The 18,765-nt window shown below is 40.9% G+C and overlaps 1 protein-coding gene across 1 annotated transcript; it reads right to left on the minus strand.

Moving 5' to 3' along the window:
* Positions 1–914: 914 nt before the first annotated feature.
* On the minus strand, positions 915–17,770 carry LOC111778829 (7,8-epoxymelianol synthase CYP88A154-like). Its single transcript, XM_023658809.2, has 8 exons — positions 17,494–17,770; positions 16,679–17,159; positions 2,533–2,781; positions 2,377–2,466; positions 2,062–2,140; positions 1,422–1,528; positions 1,227–1,348; positions 915–1,132 (listed from the first exon to the last, which is right to left on the minus strand). The coding sequence occupies exons 1-8, from the start codon at positions 17,730–17,732 to the stop codon at positions 1,039–1,041; spliced, it is 1,461 nt and encodes a 486-aa protein (XP_023514577.2). The 5' UTR covers positions 17,733–17,770; the 3' UTR covers positions 915–1,038.
* Between the last annotated feature and the right edge of the window lie 995 nt (positions 17,771–18,765).

The raw sequence follows: 18,765 nt of genomic DNA on the forward strand, positions 1-18,765 counted from the left end.
ATTTTTAACAAATGAGTATAATATTTTATATCATTTAATCATTTGATCTTTATCTTAAAAAATTTCATCAAAATTTATGTTTATGATATTCGTTAAATATATAAATAATCCCATAGAAACTAAATTAAAAGGATTATTTGTATCAACATAATATTATTTAATTTAACAAATTTTCCAAGAGGTCATCTAACTTAGAGTTCACAGGAGGTGTAACTTGTTGATATAGATAGTAACTTTTCTTATCATCAGTATCATTCTCAACCGGATGTAATTTCTGTTCATTCATGTACCACTCATTTACTCATAATTTCTAATACATTTTTTTTAAAGTATTTGGAAGGTTTCTTCAAACTTGGCAAGTTTTGAAAATTTGGCCATGCAATATAAGGCAACCTACAACGCACTCCCATGCAACATAATGCGACGAAACTCGGTATATAAATATGTTAATGGAGTGACCTACACACTCATCCGAAGCTTTCTTTACTTCTAAGCAACTTCTAAACATGGGTGATTTCAGAATGCCATTGCGTAACATGATCGTAGCGACTTTGGCCCTCGTTGCATTCTCGACGGTGGCTATGGGATCGTGGCCAATGGAGACATGGACGGTACAAGTCGTGAATGGGCTGGGTGGCGGACAGACACTACTGGCGCATTGTAAGTCAAAAAATGATGATTTGGGTGACCAAAACATAGCCACTGGTGCGCTATATAGCTTTACTTTCAAGGACAACGTGTGGCAAACCACAGAATTCTGGTGCACATTGACCAAGCCAAACAATGCGCATGCTTCTTTCGATGTGTATTGGTATGATACTAGTAAAGATCAATGGCTTTATACCAGATGTGGCGACCATACTTGTGTTTGGATTGGCAAAGATGATGGGGTTTACATTAAAAATGCCTCTACCAATCAGGATGAGCTTGTCCATCCATGGGAATGAATATCCATTCCAATCAATAATAATGTCTTTTATTACTACAGACTTTATTAATATAATCTTGAAACAGTATATGATAATGATACTCGATGAGCTATGAATGTTTGATAATTTTTACGAGACAGTTGTCCAGAGGCGCAGGGGATGGCATGTGAGTGAGTTGACATTTTGGATTAACTCGTTCCATCCTGTAACACAAATGAATTAATCCATCAACATATAAATGGCGTGTGAAAGTTTTCTATTTATAATCAAATAAATTATAAGAATATGAAAATTTACGTGTAATTAAGGAGAAAATGGTGAAGTAAAATGGCAATTTCAAGCTTGACCAGCTCGCTTCCTGGACAGTATACCCTCCCCATTCCAAATGGTATGAAGGCTCCTGCTTTTGGCTTGTAATTCTGCACGTACCATTAACCTTTTAAGTTCATGTTCATTTATGTCGTGGAATGGATTGAGTTTTTGAAGACCTACGTCCCATCTTGAAGGATCAAATTTGTGTGGATTTGTGTATATTTGAGGGTCCATATGAACAGCTCCGTTCCATATTTGTATGCTCCATCCTTTTGGTATAATATACCCTAAAAAAACACCAATAATTAGCCGATATTCAAAATAGTAGCATTTGATGCTAGTGTTAGGGTCGAGGTTTCCACACCCTTATAAATAATGCTTCGTTTCCCTTGCCAACCAATGTGGAATCTCACAATCCACTCTCTTGGGGGCCTAGCATCGTGCACCGCTTGGTGCCTGGCTCTGATACCATTTGTAATGACACTAGCCTATGGATAGCAAATATTGTTCTTTTTAGGTGTTTAAAACCGTGAAGCTGACGACGATACGTAACGGGTCAAAGCGGACAATATTTGCTAACGGTGGGCTTAAGTTGTCACAAATGGTATCAGAATTAGACATCGAGCGGTGTGTCATTGAGGACGCTGGACCCTCAAGATACATGGATTGTGAGATTCCACATCGGTTGGAAAGGGGAACAAAATATTTTTTATAAGGGCATGAAAACCTCTCCCTAATAGACTCGTTTTATAATCGTGAGGCTGACGAGAATACATAATGGGCCAAAATAGACAATATAAAAAATGAAACTCTTACTTACCATTGATATTTACACTAGCTTTGGCCTCGCGAAAGGTCGGAGAGGTAAGCGTACTTATTCTCAACGTCTCATTAATTACCTAAAATAATTATCAAACAAAACAAAAATTTATTGATACTTTATAGGTTGAATTATGTTTCTACCTCGTATTGCTATCTGTACTTTATATTTATACAAGCAGAAACAAAAAGATTACTAAATATGCAACGAACGAGTCTACCGATGTAAGAGATTTAATCGAGGTTCATACTTATTTACTCGAACACTGAAGATGATAAGAAACGTATTAGAGGTGATTATGCAATAAAAACGAACCTTTGTAAGATACGTCATTCGTGTAATTTCTCCAAAATTTAATCCATTTTGGGTAGGTGGCCTTTCTTTTATAATCAACTCTTGTTCTTCCTGTAAAACAAGAACATCATGAATATTTTTTAAAAAAAATGTATTGAATTGTTTAAATATTGTAACCTTTGCCTTTTGGAGAACATGAGGGTGGTCTGAAATATGTATAAGAACCCAGATGGCTGCATGAGCTACAGTATGATTACCAGCGTGAAGCACACTGAGTAGCATATCTATGATTGCGTTGTTACTCAACAACTTTGCCCCATTCCCATCACTCGCCTCAATCATTGCCTCCATTTCACTATTCTTTTCCACTGCTCTTCTCTTCTTTTCTATGATTTTGTTCAGAATCTTTTCTACCTCTCTCATTGCCTGAATTATCAGCGTTCACGGTTAAGAGCTAGAGATGTCTATCGACGAGGTAGAGACACGAACGAAGAACATAATCTTTGTTCTCGACTTCATTTCGCTAATGAAGAGAAATATCCCTCTACTACCTCGTTCATATATGGTTTATGAAATATTTTATACCATTACCTCGTTAGCGAAATGTATCAGAGCTGTCCCTTATTTCGACATCTCTAATAAAAACCTAAAAGAAAGTTGACCTAATTCTTAGACGCTATACTTGTTAGTGGTCATATTGAAATCAATGGAATTGATATTATCGAGAACAGAGAATGATATCTTTGATGCTATATGTGAGATCCTACAAACATTTCTTATAACAGCGTAGAAACATCTCTTTAATGGACACGTTTTAAAACGGTGAGACTAATGACAATACAAAACAGACTAAAGCAGACAATATCTACTAGTGGTGGGCTTGAGATGTTACAAATGGTATCAGAGGCAGACATGGGGTAGTGTGACAGCGAGGACGCTGGACTTCTAAGGGAGTGGATTGTGAGATCCCACGTAGATCAATTGGAGAGGAAAACTAAACATTTCTTATAACAGTGTGGAAACCTCTCCCTATCTGACGTTCTAAAGCCATGAAACTGACAGTGATACGTAATGAACTAAAGTTGACAATATCTACTTGTGGTGGGCTTGAGATGTTACAAATGGTATCAGAGGCAGACATGGGGTAGTGTGACAGCGAGGACGCTGGACTTCTAAGGGAGTGGATTGTGAGATCCCACGTAGATCAATTGGAGAGGAAAACTAAACATTTCTTATAACAGTGTGGAAACCTCTCCCTATCTGACGTTCTAAAGCCATGAAACTGACAGTGATACGTAATGAACTAAAGTTGACAATATCTACTTGTGGTGGGCTTGAGATGTTACAAATGGTATCAGAGGCAGACATGGGGTAGTGTGACAGCGAGGACGCTGGACTTCTAAGGGAGTGGATTGTGAGATCCCACGTAGATCAATTGGAGAGGAAAACTAAACATTTCTTATAACAGTGTGGAAACCTCTCCCTATCTGACGTTCTAAAGCCATGAAACTGACAGTGATACGTAATGAACTAAAGTTGACAATATCTACTTGTGGTGGGCTTGAGATGTTACAAATGGTATCAGAGGCAGACATGGGGTAGTGTGACAGCGAGGACGCTGGACTTCTAAGGGAGTGGATTGTGAGATCCCACGTAGATCAATTGGAGAGGAAAACTAAACATTTCTTATAACAGTGTGGAAACCTCTCCCTATCTGACGTTCTAAAGCCATGAAACTGACAGTGATACGTAATGAACTAAAGTTGACAATATCTACTTGTGGTGGGCTTGAGATGTTACAAATGGTATCAGAGGCAGACATGGGGTAGTGTGACAGCGAGGACGCTGGACTTCTAAGGGAGTGGATTGTGAGATCCCACGTAGATCAATTGGAGAGGAAAACTAAACATTTCTTATAACAGTGTGGAAACCTCTCCCTATCTGACGTTCTAAAGCCATGAAACTGACAGTGATACGTAATGAACTAAAGTTGACAATATCTACTTGTGGTGGGCTTGAGATGTTACAAATGGTATCAGAGGCAGACATGGGGTAGTGTGACAGCGAGGACGCTGGACTTCTAAGGGAGTGGATTGTGAGATCCCACGTAGATCAATTGGAGAGGAAAACTAAACATTTCTTATAACAGTGTGGAAACCTCTCCCTATCTGACGTTCTAAAGCCATGAAACTGACAGTGATACGTAATGAACTAAAGTTGACAATATCTACTTGTGGTGGGCTTGAGATGTTACAAATGGTATCAGAGGCAGACATGGGGTAGTGTGACAGCGAGGACGCTGGACTTCTAAGGGAGTGGATTGTGAGATCCCACGTAGATCAATTGGAGAGGAAAACTAAACATTTCTTATAACAGTGTGGAAACCTCTCCCTATCTGACGTTCTAAAGCCATGAAACTGACAGTGATACGTAATGAACTAAAGTTGACAATATCTACTTGTGGTGGGCTTGAGATGTTACAAATGGTATCAGAGGCAGACATGGGGTAGTGTGACAGCGAGGACGCTGGACTTCTAAGGGAGTGGATTGTGAGATCCCACGTAGATCAATTGGAGAGGAAAACTAAACATTTCTTATAACAGTGTGGAAACCTCTCCCTATCTGACGTTCTAAAGCCATGAAACTGACAGTGATACGTAATGAACTAAAGTTGACAATATCTACTTGTGGTGGGCTTGAGATGTTACAAATGGTATCAGAGGCAGACATGGGGTAGTGTGACAGCGAGGACGCTGGACTTCTAAGGGAGTGGATTGTGAGATCCCACGTAGATCAATTGGAGAGGAAAACTAAACATTTCTTATAACAGTGTGGAAACCTCTCCCTATCTGACGTTCTAAAGCCATGAAACTGACAGTGATACGTAATGAACTAAAGTTGACAATATCTACTTGTGGTGGGCTTGAGATGTTACAAATGGTATCAGAGGCAGACATGGGGTAGTGTGACAGCGAGGACGCTGGACTTCTAAGGGAGTGGATTGTGAGATCCCACGTAGATCAATTGGAGAGGAAAACTAAACATTTCTTATAACAGTGTGGAAACCTCTCCCTATCTGACGTTCTAAAGCCATGAAACTGACAGTGATACGTAATGAACTAAAGTTGACAATATCTACTTGTGGTGGGCTTGAGATGTTACAAATGGTATCAGAGGCAGACATGGGGTAGTGTGACAGCGAGGACGCTGGACTTCTAAGGGAGTGGATTGTGAGATCCCACGTAGATCAATTGGAGAGGAAAACTAAACATTTCTTATAACAGTGTGGAAACCTCTCCCTATCTGACGTTCTAAAGCCATGAAACTGACAGTGATACGTAATGAACTAAAGTTGACAATATCTACTTGTGGTGGGCTTGAGATGTTACAAATGGTATCAGAGGCAGACATGGGGTAGTGTGACAGCGAGGACGCTGGACTTCTAAGGGAGTGGATTGTGAGATCCCACGTAGATCAATTGGAGAGGAAAACTAAACATTTCTTATAACAGTGTGGAAACCTCTCCCTATCTGACGTTCTAAAGCCATGAAACTGACAGTGATACGTAATGAACTAAAGTTGACAATATCTACTTGTGGTGGGCTTGAGATGTTACAAATGGTATCAGAGGCAGACATGGGGTAGTGTGACAGCGAGGACGCTGGACTTCTAAGGGAGTGGATTGTGAGATCCCACGTAGATCAATTGGAGAGGAAAACTAAACATTTCTTATAACAGTGTGGAAACCTCTCCCTATCTGACGTTCTAAAGCCATGAAACTGACAGTGATACGTAATGAACTAAAGTTGACAATATCTACTTGTGGTGGGCTTGAGATGTTACAAATGGTATCAGAGGCAGACATGGGGTAGTGTGACAGCGAGGACGCTGGACTTCTAAGGGAGTGGATTGTGAGATCCCACGTAGATCAATTGGAGAGGAAAACTAAACATTTCTTATAACAGTGTGGAAACCTCTCCCTATCTGACGTTCTAAAGCCATGAAACTGACAGTGATACGTAATGAACTAAAGTTGACAATATCTACTTGTGGTGGGCTTGAGATGTTACAAATGGTATCAGAGGCAGACATGGGGTAGTGTGACAGCGAGGACGCTGGACTTCTAAGGGAGTGGATTGTGAGATCCCACGTAGATCAATTGGAGAGGAAAACTAAACATTTCTTATAACAGTGTGGAAACCTCTCCCTATCTGACGTTCTAAAGCCATGAAACTGACAGTGATACGTAATGAACTAAAGTTGACAATATCTACTTGTGGTGGGCTTGAGATGTTACAAATGGTATCAGAGGCAGACATGGGGTAGTGTGACAGCGAGGACGCTGGACTTCTAAGGGAGTGGATTGTGAGATCCCACGTAGATCAATTGGAGAGGAAAACTAAACATTTCTTATAACAGTGTGGAAACCTCTCCCTATCTGACGTTCTAAAGCCATGAAACTGACAGTGATACGTAATGAACTAAAGTTGACAATATCTACTTGTGGTGGGCTTGAGATGTTACAAATGGTATCAGAGGCAGACATGGGGTAGTGTGACAGCGAGGACGCTGGACTTCTAAGGGAGTGGATTGTGAGATCCCACGTAGATCAATTGGAGAGGAAAACTAAACATTTCTTATAACAGTGTGGAAACCTCTCCCTATCTGACGTTCTAAAGCCATGAAACTGACAGTGATACGTAATGAACTAAAGTTGACAATATCTACTTGTGGTGGGCTTGAGATGTTACAAATGGTATCAGAGGCAGACATGGGGTAGTGTGACAGCGAGGACGCTGGACTTCTAAGGGAGTGGATTGTGAGATCCCACGTAGATCAATTGGAGAGGAAAACTAAACATTTCTTATAACAGTGTGGAAACCTCTCCCTATCTGACGTTCTAAAGCCATGAAACTGACAGTGATACGTAATGAACTAAAGTTGACAATATCTACTTGTGGTGGGCTTGAGATGTTACAAATGGTATCAGAGGCAGACATGGGGTAGTGTGACAGCGAGGACGCTGGACTTCTAAGGGAGTGGATTGTGAGATCCCACGTAGATCAATTGGAGAGGAAAACTAAACATTTCTTATAACAGTGTGGAAACCTCTCCCTATCTGACGTTCTAAAGCCATGAAACTGACAGTGATACGTAATGAACTAAAGTTGACAATATCTACTTGTGGTGGGCTTGAGATGTTACAAATGGTATCAGAGGCAGACATGGGGTAGTGTGACAGCGAGGACGCTGGACTTCTAAGGGAGTGGATTGTGAGATCCCACGTAGATCAATTGGAGAGGAAAACTAAACATTTCTTATAACAGTGTGGAAACCTCTCCCTATCTGACGTTCTAAAGCCATGAAACTGACAGTGATACGTAATGAACTAAAGTTGACAATATCTACTTGTGGTGGGCTTGAGATGTTACAAATGGTATCAGAGGCAGACATGGGGTAGTGTGACAGCGAGGACGCTGGACTTCTAAGGGAGTGGATTGTGAGATCCCACGTAGATCAATTGGAGAGGAAAACTAAACATTTCTTATAACAGTGTGGAAACCTCTCCCTATCTGACGTTCTAAAGCCATGAAACTGACAGTGATACGTAATGAACTAAAGTTGACAATATCTACTTGTGGTGGGCTTGAGATGTTACAAATGGTATCAGAGGCAGACATGGGGTAGTGTGACAGCGAGGACGCTGGACTTCTAAGGGAGTGGATTGTGAGATCCCACGTAGATCAATTGGAGAGGAAAACTAAACATTTCTTATAACAGTGTGGAAACCTCTCCCTATCTGACGTTCTAAAGCCATGAAACTGACAGTGATACGTAATGAACTAAAGTTGACAATATCTACTTGTGGTGGGCTTGAGATGTTACAAATGGTATCAGAGGCAGACATGGGGTAGTGTGACAGCGAGGACGCTGGACTTCTAAGGGAGTGGATTGTGAGATCCCACGTAGATCAATTGGAGAGGAAAACTAAACATTTCTTATAACAGTGTGGAAACCTCTCCCTATCTGACGTTCTAAAGCCATGAAACTGACAGTGATACGTAATGAACTAAAGTTGACAATATCTACTTGTGGTGGGCTTGAGATGTTACAAATGGTATCAGAGGCAGACATGGGGTAGTGTGACAGCGAGGACGCTGGACTTCTAAGGGAGTGGATTGTGAGATCCCACGTAGATCAATTGGAGAGGAAAACTAAACATTTCTTATAACAGTGTGGAAACCTCTCCCTATCTGACGTTCTAAAGCCATGAAACTGACAGTGATACGTAATGAACTAAAGTTGACAATATCTACTTGTGGTGGGCTTGAGATGTTACAAATGGTATCAGAGGCAGACATGGGGTAGTGTGACAGCGAGGACGCTGGACTTCTAAGGGAGTGGATTGTGAGATCCCACGTAGATCAATTGGAGAGGAAAACTAAACATTTCTTATAACAGTGTGGAAACCTCTCCCTATCTGACGTTCTAAAGCCATGAAACTGACAGTGATACGTAATGAACTAAAGTTGACAATATCTACTTGTGGTGGGCTTGAGATGTTACAAATGGTATCAGAGGCAGACATGGGGTAGTGTGACAGCGAGGACGCTGGACTTCTAAGGGAGTGGATTGTGAGATCCCACGTAGATCAATTGGAGAGGAAAACTAAACATTTCTTATAACAGTGTGGAAACCTCTCCCTATCTGACGTTCTAAAGCCATGAAACTGACAGTGATACGTAATGAACTAAAGTTGACAATATCTACTTGTGGTGGGCTTGAGATGTTACAAATGGTATCAGAGGCAGACATGGGGTAGTGTGACAGCGAGGACGCTGGACTTCTAAGGGAGTGGATTGTGAGATCCCACGTAGATCAATTGGAGAGGAAAACTAAACATTTCTTATAACAGTGTGGAAACCTCTCCCTATCTGACGTTCTAAAGCCATGAAACTGACAGTGATACGTAATGAACTAAAGTTGACAATATCTACTTGTGGTGGGCTTGAGATGTTACAAATGGTATCAGAGGCAGACATGGGGTAGTGTGACAGCGAGGACGCTGGACTTCTAAGGGAGTGGATTGTGAGATCCCACGTAGATCAATTGGAGAGGAAAACTAAACATTTCTTATAACAGTGTGGAAACCTCTCCCTATCTGACGTTCTAAAGCCATGAAACTGACAGTGATACGTAATGAACTAAAGTTGACAATATCTACTTGTGGTGGGCTTGAGATGTTACAAATGGTATCAGAGGCAGACATGGGGTAGTGTGACAGCGAGGACGCTGGACTTCTAAGGGAGTGGATTGTGAGATCCCACGTAGATCAATTGGAGAGGAAAACTAAACATTTCTTATAACAGTGTGGAAACCTCTCCCTATCTGACGTTCTAAAGCCATGAAACTGACAGTGATACGTAATGAACTAAAGTTGACAATATCTACTTGTGGTGGGCTTGAGATGTTACAAATGGTATCAGAGGCAGACATGGGGTAGTGTGACAGCGAGGACGCTGGACTTCTAAGGGAGTGGATTGTGAGATCCCACGTAGATCAATTGGAGAGGAAAACTAAACATTTCTTATAACAGTGTGGAAACCTCTCCCTATCTGACGTTCTAAAGCCATGAAACTGACAGTGATACGTAATGAACTAAAGTTGACAATATCTACTTGTGGTGGGCTTGAGATGTTACAAATGGTATCAGAGGCAGACATGGGGTAGTGTGACAGCGAGGACGCTGGACTTCTAAGGGAGTGGATTGTGAGATCCCACGTAGATCAATTGGAGAGGAAAACTAAACATTTCTTATAACAGTGTGGAAACCTCTCCCTATCTGACGTTCTAAAGCCATGAAACTGACAGTGATACGTAATGAACTAAAGTTGACAATATCTACTTGTGGTGGGCTTGAGATGTTACAAATGGTATCAGAGGCAGACATGGGGTAGTGTGACAGCGAGGACGCTGGACTTCTAAGGGAGTGGATTGTGAGATCCCACGTAGATCAATTGGAGAGGAAAACTAAACATTTCTTATAACAGTGTGGAAACCTCTCCCTATCTGACGTTCTAAAGCCATGAAACTGACAGTGATACGTAATGAACTAAAGTTGACAATATCTACTTGTGGTGGGCTTGAGATGTTACAAATGGTATCAGAGGCAGACATGGGGTAGTGTGACAGCGAGGACGCTGGACTTCTAAGGGAGTGGATTGTGAGATCCCACGTAGATCAATTGGAGAGGAAAACTAAACATTTCTTATAACAGTGTGGAAACCTCTCCCTATCTGACGTTCTAAAGCCATGAAACTGACAGTGATACGTAATGAACTAAAGTTGACAATATCTACTTGTGGTGGGCTTGAGATGTTACAAATGGTATCAGAGGCAGACATGGGGTAGTGTGACAGCGAGGACGCTGGACTTCTAAGGGAGTGGATTGTGAGATCCCACGTAGATCAATTGGAGAGGAAAACTAAACATTTCTTATAACAGTGTGGAAACCTCTCCCTATCTGACGTTCTAAAGCCATGAAACTGACAGTGATACGTAATGAACTAAAGTTGACAATATCTACTTGTGGTGGGCTTGAGATGTTACAAATGGTATCAGAGGCAGACATGGGGTAGTGTGACAGCGAGGACGCTGGACTTCTAAGGGAGTGGATTGTGAGATCCCACGTAGATCAATTGGAGAGGAAAACTAAACATTTCTTATAACAGTGTGGAAACCTCTCCCTATCTGACGTTCTAAAGCCATGAAACTGACAGTGATACGTAATGAACTAAAGTTGACAATATCTACTTGTGGTGGGCTTGAGATGTTACAAATGGTATCAGAGGCAGACATGGGGTAGTGTGACAGCGAGGACGCTGGACTTCTAAGGGAGTGGATTGTGAGATCCCACGTAGATCAATTGGAGAGGAAAACTAAACATTTCTTATAACAGTGTGGAAACCTCTCCCTATCTGACGTTCTAAAGCCATGAAACTGACAGTGATACGTAATGAACTAAAGTTGACAATATCTACTTGTGGTGGGCTTGAGATGTTACAAATGGTATCAGAGGCAGACATGGGGTAGTGTGACAGCGAGGACGCTGGACTTCTAAGGGAGTGGATTGTGAGATCCCACGTAGATCAATTGGAGAGGAAAACTAAACATTTCTTATAACAGTGTGGAAACCTCTCCCTATCTGACGTTCTAAAGCCATGAAACTGACAGTGATACGTAATGAACTAAAGTTGACAATATCTACTTGTGGTGGGCTTGAGATGTTACAAATGGTATCAGAGGCAGACATGGGGTAGTGTGACAGCGAGGACGCTGGACTTCTAAGGGAGTGGATTGTGAGATCCCACGTAGATCAATTGGAGAGGAAAACTAAACATTTCTTATAACAGTGTGGAAACCTCTCCCTATCTGACGTTCTAAAGCCATGAAACTGACAGTGATACGTAATGAACTAAAGTTGACAATATCTACTTGTGGTGGGCTTGAGATGTTACAAATGGTATCAGAGGCAGACATGGGGTAGTGTGACAGCGAGGACGCTGGACTTCTAAGGGAGTGGATTGTGAGATCCCACGTAGATCAATTGGAGAGGAAAACTAAACATTTCTTATAACAGTGTGGAAACCTCTCCCTATCTGACGTTCTAAAGCCATGAAACTGACAGTGATACGTAATGAACTAAAGTTGACAATATCTACTTGTGGTGGGCTTGAGATGTTACAAATGGTATCAGAGGCAGACATGGGGTAGTGTGACAGCGAGGACGCTGGACTTCTAAGGGAGTGGATTGTGAGATCCCACGTAGATCAATTGGAGAGGAAAACTAAACATTTCTTATAACAGTGTGGAAACCTCTCCCTATCTGACGTTCTAAAGCCATGAAACTGACAGTGATACGTAATGAACTAAAGTTGACAATATCTACTTGTGGTGGGCTTGAGATGTTACAAATGGTATCAGAGGCAGACATGGGGTAGTGTGACAGCGAGGACGCTGGACTTCTAAGGGAGTGGATTGTGAGATCCCACGTAGATCAATTGGAGAGGAAAACTAAACATTTCTTATAACAGTGTGGAAACCTCTCCCTATCTGACGTTCTAAAGCCATGAAACTGACAGTGATACGTAATGAACTAAAGTTGACAATATCTACTTGTGGTGGGCTTGAGATGTTACAAATGGTATCAGAGGCAGACATGGGGTAGTGTGACAGCGAGGACGCTGGACTTCTAAGGGAGTGGATTGTGAGATCCCACGTAGATCAATTGGAGAGGAAAACTAAACATTTCTTATAACAGTGTGGAAACCTCTCCCTATCTGACGTTCTAAAGCCATGAAACTGACAGTGATACGTAATGAACTAAAGTTGACAATATCTACTTGTGGTGGGCTTGAGATGTTACAAATGGTATCAGAGGCAGACATGGGGTAGTGTGACAGCGAGGACGCTGGACTTCTAAGGGAGTGGATTGTGAGATCCCACGTAGATCAATTGGAGAGGAAAACTAAACATTTCTTATAACAGTGTGGAAACCTCTCCCTATCTGACGTTCTAAAGCCATGAAACTGACAGTGATACGTAATGAACTAAAGTTGACAATATCTACTTGTGGTGGGCTTGAGATGTTACAAATGGTATCAGAGGCAGACATGGGGTAGTGTGACAGCGAGGACGCTGGACTTCTAAGGGAGTGGATTGTGAGATCCCACGTAGATCAATTGGAGAGGAAAACTAAACATTTCTTATAACAGTGTGGAAACCTCTCCCTATCTGACGTTCTAAAGCCATGAAACTGACAGTGATACGTAATGAACTAAAGTTGACAATATCTACTTGTGGTGGGCTTGAGATGTTACAAATGGTATCAGAGGCAGACATGGGGTAGTGTGACAGCGAGGACGCTGGACTTCTAAGGGAGTGGATTGTGAGATCCCACGTAGATCAATTGGAGAGGAAAACTAAACATTTCTTATAACAGTGTGGAAACCTCTCCCTATCTGACGTTCTAAAGCCATGAAACTGACAGTGATACGTAATGAACTAAAGTTGACAATATCTACTTGTGGTGGGCTTGAGATGTTACAAATGGTATCAGAGGCAGACATGGGGTAGTGTGACAGCGAGGACGCTGGACTTCTAAGGGAGTGGATTGTGAGATCCCACGTAGATCAATTGGAGAGGAAAACTAAACATTTCTTATAACAGTGTGGAAACCTCTCCCTATCTGACGTTCTAAAGCCATGAAACTGACAGTGATACGTAATGAACTAAAGTTGACAATATCTACTTGTGGTGGGCTTGAGATGTTACAAATGGTATCAGAGGCAGACATGGGGTAGTGTGACAGCGAGGACGCTGGACTTCTAAGGGAGTGGATTGTGAGATCCCACGTAGATCAATTGGAGAGGAAAACTAAACATTTCTTATAACAGTGTGGAAACCTCTCCCTATCTGACGTTCTAAAGCCATGAAACTGACAGTGATACGTAATGAACTAAAGTTGACAATATCTACTTGTGGTGGGCTTGAGATGTTACAAATGGTATCAGAGGCAGACATGGGGTAGTGTGACAGCGAGGACGCTGGACTTCTAAGGGAGTGGATTGTGAGATCCCACGTAGATCAATTGGAGAGGAAAACTAAACATTTCTTATAACAGTGTGGAAACCTCTCCCTATCTGACGTTCTAAAGCCATGAAACTGACAGTGATACGTAATGAACTAAAGTTGACAATATCTACTTGTGGTGGGCTTGAGATGTTACAAATGGTATCAGAGGCAGACATGGGGTAGTGTGACAGCGAGGACGCTGGACTTCTAAGGGAGTGGATTGTGAGATCCCACGTAGATCAATTGGAGAGGAAAACTAAACATTTCTTATAACAGTGTGGAAACCTCTCCCTATCTGACGTTCTAAAGCCATGAAACTGACAGTGATACGTAATGAACTAAAGTTGACAATATCTACTTGTGGTGGGCTTGAGATGTTACAAATGGTATCAGAGGCAGACATGGGGTAGTGTGACAGCGAGGACGCTGGACTTCTAAGGGAGTGGATTGTGAGATCCCACGTAGATCAATTGGAGAGGAAAACTAAACATTTCTTATAACAGTGTGGAAACCTCTCCCTATCTGACGTTCTAAAGCCATGAAACTGACAGTGATACGTAATGAACTAAAGTTGACAATATCTACTTGTGGTGGGCTTGAGATGTTACAAATGGTATCAGAGGCAGACATGGGGTAGTGTGACAGCGAGGACGCTGGACTTCTAAGGGAGTGGATTGTGAGATCCCACGTAGATCAATTGGAGAGGAAAACTAAACATTTCTTATAACAGTGTGGAAACCTCTCCCTATCTGACGTTCTAAAGCCATGAAACTGACAGTGATACGTAATGAACTAAAGTTGACAATATCTACTTGTGGTGGGCTTGAGATGTTACAAATGGTATCAGAGGCAGACATGGGGTAGTGTGACAGCGAGGACGCTGGACTTCTAAGGGAGTGGATTGTGAGATCCCACGTAGATCAATTGGAGAGGAAAACTAAACATTTCTTATAACAGTGTGGAAACCTCTCCCTATCTGACGTTCTAAAGCCATGAAACTGACAGTGATACGTAATGAACTAAAGTTGACAATATCTACTTGTGGTGGGCTTGAGATGTTACAAATGGTATCAGAGGCAGACATGGGGTAGTGTGACAGCGAGGACGCTGGACTTCTAAGGGAGTGGATTGTGAGATCCCACGTAGATCAATTGGAGAGGAAAACTAAACATTTCTTATAACAGTGTGGAAACCTCTCCCTATCTGACGTTCTAAAGCCATGAAACTGACAGTGATACGTAATGAACTAAAGTTGACAATATCTACTTGTGGTGGGCTTGAGATGTTACAAATGGTATCAGAGGCAGACATGGGGTAGTGTGACAGCGAGGACGCTGGACTTCTAAGGGAGTGGATTGTGAGATCCCACGTAGATCAATTGGAGAGGAAAACTAAACATTTCTTATAACAGTGTGGAAACCTCTCCCTATCTGACGTTCTAAAGCCATGAAACTGACAGTGATACGTAATGAACTAAAGTTGACAATATCTACTTGTGGTGGGCTTGAGATGTTACAAATGGTATCAGAGGCAGACATGGGGTAGTGTGACAGCGAGGACGCTGGACTTCTAAGGGAGTGGATTGTGAGATCCCACGTAGATCAATTGGAGAGGAAAACTAAACATTTCTTATAACAGTGTGGAAACCTCTCCCTATCTGACGTTCTAAAGCCATGAAACTGACAGTGATACGTAATGAACTAAAGTTGACAATATCTACTTGTGGTGGGCTTGAGATGTTACAAATGGTATCAGAGGCAGACATGGGGTAGTGTGACAGCGAGGACGCTGGACTTCTAAGGGAGTGGATTGTGAGATCCCACGTAGATCAATTGGAGAGGAAAACTAAACATTTCTTATAACAGTGTGGAAACCTCTCCCTATCTGACGTTCTAAAGCCATGAAACTGACAGTGATACGTAATGAACTAAAGTTGACAATATCTACTTGTGGTGGGCTTGAGATGTTACAAATGGTATCAGAGGCAGACATGGGGTAGTGTGACAGCGAGGACGCTGGACTTCTAAGGGAGTGGATTGTGAGATCCCACGTAGATCAATTGGAGAGGAAAACTAAACATTTCTTATAACAGTGTGGAAACCTCTCCCTATCTGACGTTCTAAAGCCATGAAACTGACAGTGATACGTAATGAACTAAAGTTGACAATATCTACTTGTGGTGGGCTTGAGATGTTACAAATGGTATCAGAGGCAGACATGGGGTAGTGTGACAGCGAGGACGCTGGACTTCTAAGGGAGTGGATTGTGAGATCCCACGTAGATCAATTGGAGAGGAAAACTAAACATTTCTTATAACAGTGTGGAAACCTCTCCCTATCTGACGTTCTAAAGCCATGAAACTGACAGTGATACGTAATGAACTAAAGTTGACAATATCTACTTGTGGTGGGCTTGAGATGTTACAAATGGTATCAGAGGCAGACATGGGGTAGTGTGACAGCGAGGACGCTGGACTTCTAAGGGAGTGGATTGTGAGATCCCACGTAGATCAATTGGAGAGGAAAACTAAACATTTCTTATAACAATGTGGAAACCTCTCCCTAACTGACGTTCTAAAGCCATGAAACTGACAGTGATACGTAATGAACTAAAGTTGACAATATCTACTAGCGATGAGCTCGAGAAATAATTCTTTTAACCCCGAAAAGAAGTTAATAAACGTGTGTACCTTGAATGCTCTATGGTAAGCAAATCCAGGCAAGTCAAAAGGGAAAATGGACACGAGTGCAAGAGTCATTTCACTGAACAATTTCTGGAGTTCTTGTAAGCAATGCCCACTTACTTCAGCCCCCAAGAAAATACGTGAAATAAGTTTAAAGTATAGAGTTTTAGTTTCATTCAACAACTCAATTGGCTCGCTCATGCTGCTCCATTCTTCCAAGCATTGCACCACTTCCTTCTCAATATAACCCACATATTTAGACAAGGCTTGTGCGCCACTGATGGGAGCTGCCATGAGTCGATGCACAGATTTGTGGTCAGCAATCTTCATGGCAGACCCACTCCCTACAAATATCTCTACCCCCTTCGGATATTTGGGAACAAACCGCTCGTCATCTAAGTATATGCGTCGGCATATCTCTAGATCTGTCACGATGATTGTTGGCTTTCCGAAGAGATGGCTTCTGTATATCCCAGTTCTTCCCTTCCTGCATAAACATATTGTTGAGGATTATTGGGAGTGAGTTCCACCTTGGTTAATTTAGTGAAAGATCATAAGTTTATAAGTGAGGAATACTATCTATATTGGTACGAGGAGGCCTATAAGAGTTAATATCATACCATTGTGTAGAGTCATGATTTCTAACACATATTACACATATTATCTCTATTGGTACGAGGTTTTTTTGGGAAGTCCAAATAAAAACAGATAATATCATACCATTGTGGAGAAGTCGTTATTCCTAACATATACAATCACACGAACGTATGAACATATGAATCAAAGCGTATCTTACGAGGAAGGGAGATGAAGAGATATACTTGGAAATAAGATGATTGATGAAAGTGTTGGGATCATTGCTTGATTTAAAAGTGTTGTAAAGCGATAGCGAAGAGCCGATAAGTGGCCATCCCATATCACCAGGAGGGAGAGCTTGGTAGACCTTCCTTCCCAGTTTAACAAAACTTTGTAGTTCATTGAATCGCCTTAGAAACACAAAGACAAGCACATAAAACACTAAAATAGCTGCAAAAACTACCCAAATGTTATCAACTCCCATTGTGTTCTTTCTACTGCTACTCCTCAACCCAAATGACCCACTCGTTTTTAGGGTGATAATACACATTTCTTGAGCCATACGCTATCTATACAGGTGATAGTGTTAATTAAACTATCTCATTAATGATTATAGATACAATAAAAATATAATATAATGTTCTATCAACATAATTTTCAATACTTAAACAAAAAGAAAAAAAAATTCTTTTAACATACATAAGAAATATATAATATATAATGGGTTAGTTTATATATATATATATATATATAGCATGGGTAGAGAATTGGACATGTCGGGATTAGGTAAGGATATGGATGGGGCTAGGGAGTATAATCTCGTCCCTGAGGAAACATGGGTGGATTGTGAGATCTTATATTGGTCGAAGATGAGAAAAAAATATTTGTGATAAGGGTGTGGAAATCTCTCCCTGTATAACGCATTTTAAAAATGGCGTGAAGTTGACCAGTATACATAATAGGCTAAATCAGACTAGCAATGGGTTTGGGCTAGTTAATTCAATATCTCTCATTTCAGTAATTAGATAAAATTTAATGTAATATTAATTATATATTAACCATTTTAATTGCGTAATTAAGTATAATTACTGAAATGAATAGTGATGCTAATTAATTTAACTATTTAAGACTAATTAAATAAATTAATGGAACGTATTAATTCAATATTATTTTCATTCAATGCCTAATATTATTAATTTTCTCTATTTATTATTTTTTTTTAATATAAGTTATTAATTAGTATTGATTCACTTGCCTTATTAGAAATTATTGGATGAATCAATAATGATTATAAATACAAGAAAAGACGAATCAATAATGATTATAAGAAACTTTCATGGTGTGGGATGGATATACAGAAGACCTTATCCTGCTCGTTAAATAATATTTGGACATATATGAAACTTGAAGATAGAACTTAAAAAAAAAGCTTCTCGGGCAGGGGTAGGGACGGAGATGGAAAATATATTTTTTGTAACCCCGTCTCCAACCCCATTTATCGCTAACGAGGAACCTCG

The sequence above is a fragment of the Cucurbita pepo genome, chromosome 17, assembly GCF_057944985.1.
Source record: "Cucurbita pepo subsp. pepo isolate OVF chromosome 17, ASM5794498v1, whole genome shotgun sequence".
NCBI classification, from domain to species: domain Eukaryota; kingdom Viridiplantae; phylum Streptophyta; class Magnoliopsida; order Cucurbitales; family Cucurbitaceae; genus Cucurbita; species Cucurbita pepo.